The sequence below is a fragment of the Cervus elaphus genome, chromosome 9, assembly GCF_910594005.1.
Source record: "Cervus elaphus chromosome 9, mCerEla1.1, whole genome shotgun sequence".
NCBI classification, from domain to species: domain Eukaryota; kingdom Metazoa; phylum Chordata; class Mammalia; order Artiodactyla; family Cervidae; genus Cervus; species Cervus elaphus.
The window spans coordinates 20,478,657-20,490,329 of NC_057823.1; the positions used below are offsets into that span (position 1 = coordinate 20,478,657).

At 46.9% G+C, this 11,673-nt stretch overlaps 1 protein-coding gene across 1 annotated transcript; it reads left to right on the top strand.

The window, feature by feature from the left end:
• The first annotated feature begins 5,287 nt into the window (after positions 1 to 5,287).
• CD70 (CD70 molecule) lies at positions 5,288 to 10,635 on the top strand. Its single transcript, XM_043913948.1, has 3 exons — positions 5,288 to 5,635; positions 6,583 to 6,616; positions 9,953 to 10,635. The coding sequence occupies exons 1-3, from the start codon at positions 5,288 to 5,290 to the stop codon at positions 10,345 to 10,347; spliced, it is 777 nt and encodes a 258-aa protein (XP_043769883.1). The 3' UTR covers positions 10,348 to 10,635.
• Positions 10,636 to 11,673: the final 1,038 nt, after the last annotated feature.

Here is an 11,673-nt window from a genome sequence, read left to right on the forward strand (position 1 = left end):
ATCTTCTTGATTGCTTTACGTACAGTTAATCTTCAGTTCCAGAGTTAGTTTGTTCCCATTTCCTTGAGACCAGTTCCTGGAATTGTAGCAGCTTATGTCAGTGGCTCCAGTCTGCTCATCATGTAGCTAACTTCTTCCACCTGGTGGGAGTTCCAGTGTCTACAAGACAGTTCATAGTTTATGGTTCAGATTATTATCTACAGCACTTGAGGAGGACCTAAAGGTCCTTCACCATGCTTAATGACTAAATTATTATTATTTAGTCTTGTTGAACTGTTTTCCTTTGTTTCTATATTTTCTCACTTCTCTGATTAAACTTACTGTTTGGCTAAAGTTTTTCTACAAATGCAGGCAGAGATTGTGGGGTCGAAGGACATAGCACCCTGCTCAATTTCACTTCCATGACTTTTTCTTTTTTTTTTTTAACACTTAAATCTGTGATCCAGCTGGGACTTCACCTAGGATTTAGACATCTTTTAACCTTGGCCGTGAAAGAGAAAGGATTTGCATTTTATTGCCAAGAGCAGCTGACCTCATCTCTCTGTGTTGATCAGCTACCTGAACTTTGTGAATTGTTGGCTTGGGCCCTTTTGCCACCTTTCTAATCAGCATTTCCTGGAGGGGAAATAGCAAAATTAAAAGCTAGTCTTTATTGAGCCCTTACTGTGTGCTTACACCATGCTAAGAGCCTTGCATATATCTCTCTTTAAAACATCATCACAGCCCATTTTATTTTATTTTTTTAATTTTTATTTTCATACACTTTTAAAGATTACTTTCCATTGGCAACTGCAATATTTGCAATTGCAAAATATTTTTAAGTTTTTTTTTTTAAGATTTACTTATTTATTTGGCTATGGTTGGTCTTTGTTTCTGTGCCATGGCTTTCTGTAATTGAGGTGAGTGGGGTTACTCTACAGTTGAGATACATAGACTCCTCAAGGCGGTGACTTCTCTTGTTCTGTAGCACAGGCTTTGGGCACATGGGCTTCAGTATTTGCAGCAGTGGGCTCCAAAGTTGGGGTGCACAGGCTTAGTTGCTCCTCGGCATGAGGGATCCTCCCAGACCAGGGACTGAACCGGTGTCTCTGGCATTGTAAGGACAATTGTTACCACTGGACCACCAGGGAAGCCCCTTAAGGTGTGTCTTCTATTTTTTAAGATCTATTTATTTATTTTTGGCTGTGATGGGTCTTTGTTGCTGCGCGAGGGCTTTCTCTAGTTGCAGCAAGCAGGGGCTAGGCTAATCTCTAGTTGCAGCATATGAGCTTCTCACTGCAGTGGCTTCTCTTGCTGTGGAGCAAGGGCTCTAGAGCTCAAGGGCTTCAGCATTTGTGACTCTGGAGCTCTAGAGTGCAGGCTCAGTAGTTGAGGCGCGGGCTTAGTTACTCAGCAGCATGTGGCATCTTCCTGGATCAGAGATTGAACCCAAGTACCCTGCACTGACAGGCAGATTCTTTACCACTGAGCCACCAGGGAAGCCCCTATTTATTTTTCAGTAGTGGCATTTTTTTTTTTTATTTTAGTTGTGCTGGGTCTTTGGTGTGGCACTTGGACTTTCTCCAGCCATGTCACGCTGGGGACTTCTCTTGTTGCTGAGCTTGGGCTCCAGATCGTGTTCAGGCTTAGTAGTGCAGCGCACCAGTTTAGTTATCCCCCGGCATGTGGCATCTTAGTTCCCTGACCAGGGATCGAATCCATGTCCCCTGCACTGGAAGGTGGATTCTTAAGCACTAGACCACCAGGGAAGTCCCTAGTTGTTAAAAAATATTGTCTATATTCCCCGTGGTGTACAATACATCTCTGAGCCTATCTTACACCTGATAATTTGAACCTTCCCCTCCCCCACCCCTATATTGCCCACCCACCCACACACACTGGTAACTACTAGTTTGTTCTATCTGTGAGTCTGCTTCTTGTACCTTATCGTCACTAGTTTGTCATATTTCACAGCCCATTTTGTAGATGCAAACATTGAACTTAAACTGATGAGGGCATGAGTTTCCCAAAGACTAATATGGGAAAGTCCAGAGACTGGAATCCAGGTGTGCTGAGAAACTCCAGAATCTAGGTACTTCACTGCGCTCTGTAGAAATTATTTTTGACTATGAATGGTCATAGCTTGATGGAGGTGGGGCAAGGACTCCAGATGGGCCGCAAAATACCATCAAAGGTCTGGAGTGGGGGCCGTGACAGAACGTGGATGAGAAGGTCCTGGAGATGAAGTTAGCCAGTGGCGCTAGACTTTAGAACACAGTGAGGAGGTACAGGGGAGGGACTTCCCTGGGGGTTCAGTGGTTATGACTTCATCTTCCAATGCAAAGGGTGCAGGTTGGATCCCTGGCCGGGGAGCTAAGATTCCATATGCCTAATGGCCAAAAAACCAAAGAATATTGTATCAAACTCAGTAAAGACTTTAAAAATGGTCCACATCAGGACTTCCCTGGTGGTCCAGTGGTTAAGAATCTACCTGTCAAAGCAGGGGACACAGGTTCAATCCCTGGGCCAGGAAGATTCCACATGTGTCAGAGTAACAAAGCCAGTGCACCGCAACTACTGAAGCACACACACCCTACAGTCTATGCTCTGAAACAAGAGAAGCCACTGCAGTGAGAAGCCCACGCACCACAATGGGAAAGTAGCCCCACAACTAGAGAAAGCCTGTGTGCGGCAAGGAAGACCCAGCACAGCCAAAAATAAATAAATAAATAAAATTATTTTTTAAAAGTACTTTATGGGAGCTTCCCTAGCTGCCCAGTGGTTAAGACTTCACCCTCCCAATGCAGGGGGGTCAGGTTCAATCCCTGGTCAGGGAACTAGATCCCACATGCCACACTTGCATGCCGCAGTGGTCAAATAAATAAATAAATAACTCAGCAAGGCTGGCTCTAAAAAAAATAGGATTTTTTTTAAAATCTAAAAATTTTTTCTAGAAATAAATGGTCCACATCAAAAAAAAAAAAAAAATCTTAAAAAACAAAAGAAAAAGAACAAAGCAGGGGTTTCATCTAGTATGAAAGAGGGCTGGGGACAGTTCCAAGGATCAAGCCCCCAGGCCAAGGAGAGCCTGAGGTCCTCTGAGGTCCCTTTGAGGGTGCTGCTGGCTGAACCCCCAAGTCTTGGAAAACCAGGGCTTTCATAAAGGAAATTCCTTTTGCAGACGGGGGTCTCAGTGAGCACACAATCCCTGGACCCCAGGAATTCTGGACACCTTTGACTCCCCTCTTTCTTCCACTTGCCCCCCCCATACCAGCAAACACTGGTGGCTTCAGCTAAAATCTATTCTGTATCCACCTTCTACCCCCACTCCCCCTGTCCCTACAACCCCCATCCCCCCCCCCCCCCCGTCCCAGGCCAGGCTACTATAACTCCTCACTCTGGGATGAAATTTTCAAGTCTCAGTGTCCACAAGCAAAGCCTCTAAGACCACAGTCACGTGCCCTTGGTATGTACAGTCTGTGACAGATTTTGTACTACTAGTGGGGGTGAGTGACTTGATTCACTGATACTAACTAGTATTGTCACAATCCTACAATCTTAGGTGGTCTTCCTTCATCTTGTAGCTACAAGATTGTCACTGGTTTCCTGAGGCTGCCATATCCAAGGACCAACAACCAGTGGCTTGAAACAACAGAATTGTACTTTTTCACAGTTCTGGAGGTTGGAGATCTGAAAATCAAGGCATCTGATTCTTTCAAAGGCTTTAGGGGAGAATCTTTCCTGGCCTGTTCGTGCCTCCTGGAGTTTGCTGGCAATCCTTGGGGTTCTTTGGTGTGTATTGCATCACTCCAATGTCTGCCTCCAACTTCTGTCTGTGTCTCTGTGTGTCCTCACCTTTTCTTTACAACACGTGGAATACAAGAGCCCCCTCACCCTTACCTCTGCAAAGACCCTCTTGTCAAATGAGGTCCTGTGCTGAAGTTCTGGGTGGACATATTCAAGCCACGACAGTCATCAAGAACAGATGCCCTCTGGGGCTCCCCTGGTGGTCCAGTGGTTAAGAATCTGCCTTGCACTGCAGAGAACAGGGGTTCGATCCCCAGTTCAGGAACTAAGATCCCACATGCCGCAGAGCAAGTAAACTGGTGAGCCACAACTACTGAAGCCTGTGTGCTCTAGACCCTGTGCCTTGCAACAGGAGAAGCCCGCACACCACAGCTAGAGAAAGCCCACGCGTACCAACGAAGACCCAGCACAGCCAAAACAAAATTAAAAAAAAAAAAGAAGAAAGAAAGAAAGCAGGTGTCCTTCAAGGCCACAGAGCAGCAGAATCGAAAGGCACTGTGGCATGTTGACAAGATCTGGCTCCTCCTCTGGTCTCCTTGCTTCCTATTGAGCAGGTGGTTGGTCATGTGACCTCCATTAGGGGTGGTCCCACCACAGGTACCAGAGAGGCTGGGAAGATGGAGAGGGGCACATAGATATTTGGGGACCCCTCTTTGATGGCACTAGTGATACAGAACCTGCCTGCCAATGCAGGAGACATAGAGACTAAGGTTTGATCCCTGGATTGGGAAGATCCTTTGGGGGAGGAAATGGCAGCCCACTCCAGTGTTCTTGCCTGGAGAATCCCATGGACAGAGGAGCCTGGCAGGCTATAGTCCATGGGATAGCAAAGAGTCAGACATGACTGAAGCAACTTAGCACCTCCATCCCTGGGGCTTCCCCAGTGGCTCAGCAGTAAAGAATCCGCCTGCCAATGTAAGAGACAAGGGTTCAATCCCTGGGTCAGAAAGATCCCCTGGAGTAGGAAATGGCAACCTATTCCAGTATTCTTGCCTGGGAAATCCCATGGACAGAGGAGCCTGGTGGGCTACAGTCCATGGGGTCCCAAAGGGTCAGACACGACTTAGCCCCTGAGCACCTTCCTCCCTGAGTGTTGTGGCTGTATCCCAGGATTCAGCAGAGTATCTTATCTGTAGTGGGTGTTCAGTGAAGGTTTGTTGAATAAACGAATGAGTGTCAGAAAGGTGGGGAGGGTGGTGTTAGTTGCTAAGTTGTGTCCGACTTTTTTACAACCCTGTGGACTATAGCTCCCCCAGCTTCCTCTGTCCGTGGGATTCTCCAGGCAAGAATACTGGAGTGGGTAGCCATTCCCTTACTCAGGGGATCTTCCAGACCCAGGGATGGAACTCAGATCTCCTTCATTGCAAGCAGATTCTTTACCATCTGAGCCACCACAGAAGCCTGGGGAGGGTGGAGAGCCATATAAATAAAATTGAGGAGCACCGTGGTCCACTTACTCTGCAGACAGGGGACCAGCAGCAGCTGGAGGGGACTTCCCTGCATGGTAGAACGAGCCTGGTCCCTCCCTTTGACGGACATCCCCAGGGAGGGGCACGGTTGCTCCCTGGCAGGTTCAGACAGGCAGAGAGAGCCCCGCGGCTGTGAGAAAGCTGAAGCTTCCTTCCCCCTTCCTGCCTGCCCTCTGCGCACCCTCCCTGCTGCCACACAGCTGATGAAGTGCTCGTGGAGGACCATGATGGCAGCAGAGGAGGCTTCAAGCTGCCAGGTTCCCTGCCGGCCCTGGGCATCCATCGTGAGGATGACTATCTCAGTGATTATTATCACGGGCACATGCTACCTCATCTGCAACCTGTACTTCAGCCAGCAGCAGCAGCCGGATTCAACCAGGGTAAGTCCCAAAGGGAGGATAAGAGAGAGGGGGAGAGACAGGCGTATGCTACCTGGGGACCTCCGGGTGGGGACTGGACCCTGGGGTGGGGGCCGAGGGGAAGCAAGTGGGGAAAAAAAGCAGAGGGGTGTTGAGCAAGAGAACAGAGTAACAGACTTATGACCAAAAAACAAAAGAAAACAAAAATCAGAATGAGACGGATATAAATCTGCCAGGGGGACTTCCCTGGTGGTCCAGGGGTTAAGATTGCGTGCTTCCAATGCCGGTTGTGTAGGTTCGACCCCTGGTTAGGGAGTGAAGGTCCCACAGGCCCCCCAGAGTGGTAGCAACAGCAAGAAAAATCCGCCAGGAAGAAAGATGTCGTAGAAAGGAAGAGAGAGAGAGACCAGAGCAGGAGGTAACAAGCCAGGGCAAGCCTGCCCGCCAGGGGTCTCTGGCTCAGGATAGTCAGCTCTGCCTGAGAGGTAAACCCCGGGGTGGAGATCCCAGGCTGGAGGGTGCATGTGAGAAAGATACATTCCATATGGGCCTGGAAAATTATTCGTCTTTGTGGTTCCCCCAGCAGGCTGACTCAGAGGCTGCTAGGGGCTTCACGGAGTTGGGGAAGGGCAGTTCTGGGACCTCCAAGGACAGGGGGAGCCCTGGACACCCACCACAGGTGCCAACTTTGGGGGTTACATCAGGTTTTGCAGGCAAGAGAGGCAGATGTGCGAGGCGACCTGGGTTACATCCTGGAAACTAAGAAGTTCTTCTGAAGGTCTTCTCTCTGTGCTCAGGGCTAGTTCAAATCTACTTCCTCTTTATGAGCTCTTCACAAAGGCTCCAAGTCAGCCCCATGGAATGAGGGATGGATAGAAGGATGCACTGAGAAAAAAGTGCTCTTGACTCGAGGGATCACTCTAGACCCCTGACGTTTAGGTGCTTAGGTCTGTTTTCTTTTCTTTCAGTGGGACTTAGCAGAGCTCCAGCTGAATCACACAGGTAACCAGGGATGTGCATGTGTGTCGGAGAAAGAGAATAGAAGGCGGGTGGGGGAGAGAGGGAGAGAAAGAGAAAATGAGAAAGGATGAGAAAAAGAAAGACAGGGCGATGCAGCGGTCTGTTTCTGGGTGCCTGTTTCCTTTCTGGGCATTTTATTTTCTCCCATGGGAGAGCTCAAACCAACTCAACCAAGCTAATAGCCATGACTAACATGCCTTCGTTCAAGTCACAAATGTTAGTTCAGCAGCTCCCACGAGACATGCTCTGTTCTGGGCGCCCGGATTGCCAACATAACAGAGGTCCCTGCCCTATTGGGGCTTCCCTGATACCAAAGGGATCAGAAAATAAATAAATGAACAAGTAAAATATGTAGCATGCCAAGTAGAGTGAAACACGCACCTGGTACTTTTGGGGGAATATTAAGTACGGGAGGAGGATCAGGCATGCCAGGGTTGGGTGTGCTCTTGAAAATGTGGTCACCAGGGAGGGTGTCCCAGCGAAGAGGGCTTTAGAGCAAGGACATGAAGGAATGTGAGGGAGGGTGCCTTTTGGCAGTCCCCTCCCAGCCTCTCTCTAACCCTCTTCCTCTTTGGGTCTCTCCCACACTCATCCCCAGCGGTTTGGGTGTGTTCATTCCATTTTGTAACAAATGGAAACCCTATTCATCTTCCGTTTCATTTGATTCATCATCAGCCCCTCTTTGGGGGCTTTCTGATCCGGCTGCTATGACAGAAGAACAGAAAGGCTGACATAAGGCTTCTCTCTCATGGTGTCGGGGGCTGTGAAATCCAAGGTCAAGGCACCAGCAGGTCTGGCTGTCTGGTGAATGCCTTCTTCCTGGTTTATAAACAACCAGTCATCTTTTTGCTGTATCTTCATATGACGGAAAGGGGAGGAGGGGAAAGAGAACTCTCTGAGCTCTTGCTCTCTCTCCCTATCTTTCTAAATTGAGACAGAGTTGACATATAACATTGTATACATTTCAGGCATACAACATAGGTCTATATTTGTACAAACTGATCACCACAATGTCTTGTTAACACCCATCACCACACACAGTTACAATTCTTTTTTTCTTGTCATGAAACTTGTAAGATCTATGCTCTTTAGTTCAGTTCAGTTCAGTCGCTCAGCCATGCCCGACTCTTTGCCGACCCCATGAATTGCAGCACGCCAGGCCTCCCTGTCCATCACCAACTCCCAGAGTTTACTCAAATTCATGTCCATCGAGTCGGTGATGCCATCCAGCCATCTCATCCTGTCATACCCTTCTCCTCCTGCCCCCCAATCCTTCCCAGCATCAGGGTCTTTTCCAATGAGTCAACTCTTCTCATGAGGTGGCCAAAGTATTGGAGTTTCAGCCTCAGCATCAGTCCTTCCAATGAACACCCAGGACTGATCTCCTTTAGGATAGACTGGTTGGATCTCCTTACAGTCCAAGGGACTCTCAAGAGTCTTCTCCAACACCACAGTTCAAAAGCATCCATTCTTCGGTGCTCAGTTTTCTTCACAGTCCAACTCTCACATCCATACATGACCACTGGAAAAACCATAGCCTTGACCAGATGGACCTTTGTTGGCAAAGTAATATCTCTGCTTTTTAATATGCTATCTAGGTTGGTCATAACTTTCCTTCCAAGGAGTAAGCGTCTTTTAATTTCATGGCTGCAATCACCATCTTAGCCGCTTCCAAATATACAACACAGTACACTTAACTCCAGTTACTACACTGTACATTACATCGTCAGGACTTAGTTTATAACTTTTTCTAAGTTTGTGCCTCCAACCACCTTCACATGTTTCACCACCCAGCCCCCACCTCTGGCAACCACTGATCTGTTCTTTGTATCTGTAGCCATGTGTTCGGGTTTTTTTTTAGATTGCACATATGAGTCAGACAGTATTTGTCTTTCTCTGACTTATTTCACTTTAGCATAAAGACCTCTAGGTCTACCCATGTTGTCACAAGTGGCAGGATTTCTATCTTCTTATGGCTGAATTAGATAGATAGATGGGCTTCCCTTGTGGCTCAGCTGGTAAAGAATCCACCTGCAATGCTGGAGACCTGGGTTCAATCCCTGGGTTGGGAAGATCCCCTGGAGAAGGGAAAGGGTACCCACTTCAGTCCTCTGGCCTGGAGAATTTCGTGGGCCGTATAGTCCATGGGGTCACAAAGAGTTGCACTAAGCAACTTTTACTTTCACTTTAGATAGATAAATAGATGTGTGTTTATAATATCACATGTAGAATACATAGTAATATATATATCACATCTATATCCATTTTAGGTATATGTGTAATATAGATATAGATATACATAAATACACACATATACACACATACTGTGCTATGCTTAGTTGCTCAGTCGTGTCTGACTCTTTGCAACCCCATGGACTGTAGCCCCCCAGTCTCCTCTGCCCATGGAATTCTCCTGGCAAGAATACTGGAGTGGGTAGCCAGTTCCTTTCTCCAGCAGGTCTTCCCAACCCAGGGATTAAACCAGGATCTCCTGCATTGCAGGTGGATTCTTTACCAGCTGAGCTACCAGAGAAGCCCCACAATACATACATATGTTTATATACACACGTGGGTACGGGGCTTCCCAGCGGCTCAGGGTAAAGAGCCTGCCTGCAGTGGAGCAGAAGCAGAAGACTCAGGTTGGAGTCTCAATCCCTGGACTGAGAAGACCCTCTGGAAAGGGCATGGCTACCATCCCAGTGTTCTTGCCTGGAGAATCTCACGGACAGAGGAGGCTGGTGGGCTACAGTCCATGGTTTCGCAGAGTCAGACACGGCTGAGTGACAGGGCAGGAGCACACATAGGTATACTGTGTATAGTGCACATGAATGTATGGATATGGGCTTCCCTGGTGCCTCAGGCAGTGAGGAATCTGCCTGAAACGAAGGAAACGACCTCCTGTCAATGCAGGAGACACGGGTTCAATCCCTGGATCGGGACGATACCCTGGAGAAGGAAATGGTAACCCACTCCAGTATTCTTGCCTGGGCAATCCCATGGACAGAGAAGCCTGCCGGGCTACAGTCTGTGGGGTTGGAAAGAGTGGGACACGACTTAGCAACTAAGCCACCACCACCTTGTATAGATATATGTGTGTGTGTGTATATTACATCTTCTATATCCTTTCATCCATCAGTGGATATGGGGTCTCTTTTACAAGGTCTCCACCTTCTTGCTCTGAACACTTCTGAACACCCCACCTTCTAACACCACCTCCTTGGAGGTTAGGCTTGGACATGCTAGTTTGGGGCACCCCCTCTACAGCACTCCGTTTCCCTACATCTCCATCCTTCCATCCCTCCCCCACAACCCTCCCAGGGTTGCGGCAGGACCCCAGGCTGCGCTGGCAGGGGGACCCCGCCCTGGGACGCTCCTTCCTGCATGGGCCAGAGCTGGACGACGACGGGCAGCTGCGGATCCAACGTGATGGCATTTATAGGCTGCACATCCAGGTGACATTAGCCAACTGCTCCTCCTCCACGTGGACTGCCGAGCCCCAGAGAGCCACGCTGACGGTGGCCATCTGCTCCCCTGCCGCCCACAGCATCAGCCTGCTACGCCTCAGCTTCCAGCGCGGAGGCTGCTGGGTCGCCTCCCAGCGCCTCACCTTCCTGGCTCGCGGGGACGTTCTCTGCACCAACCTTACTCTGCCTCTGTTGCCTTCCAGAAACGCTGATGAGACTTTTTTTGGGGTTCAGTGGGTGGGCCCTTGACCCTGGCACTTCCTAGCCCAGGTTGTTTAATACACTTTTTTTTACTTTCTCTTTCTTTTTCTTTCTCTTTATCTTTCCTTTTCTTTCTTTTTCTTTCTTTCTTAACTTTCTTTTTCTTTCTTTTTTCTTTTGCTTTATTTCTTGTTTTCTTTTTCTTCTTTTTCTTTCTCTTTTTTCCTTCTCTTTCTTTCTTTTTTTTTTTTTTTCCAGCCCCCTTCTAGCATGTGAGATCTTAGTTCCCCAGCCAAATGTGGAATTCACACTCCTTGCAATTGAAGGGCACTCTCAAGTGCATTGTCAAAGCATAGGAATATAACTGATATTTCTACATTGATTTGGGGGTTTGGGGGCTGTTTTTTTTAATTAATATTAAAATATTTTTCTAAAAGCTCTTCCTTTCCAAGTATGATACTTTTTGTTTTTTCTCATACAATATGTGGGTCACTTCACACTTTTATCTTTAGGATAAATTTCTAGAAGTGGAATGGCTGGATCCAAGAAGGTGTGTTTGTAATTTTGATATTTATTAACAAATTGGCCTCTATAGGTGTTGAATCAATTTAGATTTTTAGTCTACCATGTGTGAGCATGGCTGCTCCATGGGATATGAAAGAAAGCTTTTTCTTTGTCTTATTTCTAGTAAAAGGGAAGCCTGACTGCCCTCCATACTTCAGTGTCACTGAAGTCATTTATATTTTCTTTTCTGTAAAAGCATGTGTAGACACTCTTTTTTTTTTAATTGTGGTGAAATTCACATAACATAAAATTAGCCTTCTTAAAGTGGACATTCATATAACTATATTCAATATCTTGTAATAAAACAAAATGGAGAAGAATATGACTCTCCAAACACCACAAGTTGTCATTTCTCTAGCCTGTGGTGGAGACAGGCAAAGAACTTAGGGAGAAGAGTTAGTGGTGACTCATAAGTTAAGAACAGAATGGAAGAGAGACTGAGAATAGAATCTCCTGATAGTGCAGAAATGAGCATACAATAGGGGATATATACTTTCAAAAGGTATTTTTGTATATTCTCAGGTACTTTTGTGATAAAATAAGATAATTATAAGGCTAGCATTATCCTGATACCAAAGCCAAAGACACTACAGGAAAAGAAAGTTATAGACCTATATACCTGACAAGCATAGATACCAAAATCCTCAGCAAAATATTAACAAACCAAATTCAACAGTACAATTGAAGGGTCATACACATGATTCAGTGGGATTTATTCTAGGGAAGCAAGGATGGTTCAACGTGTGCAAATAATCAATGTAATACTCCACATTAACAGAATGAAGGATAAAAACCATATCAGTAGATGCA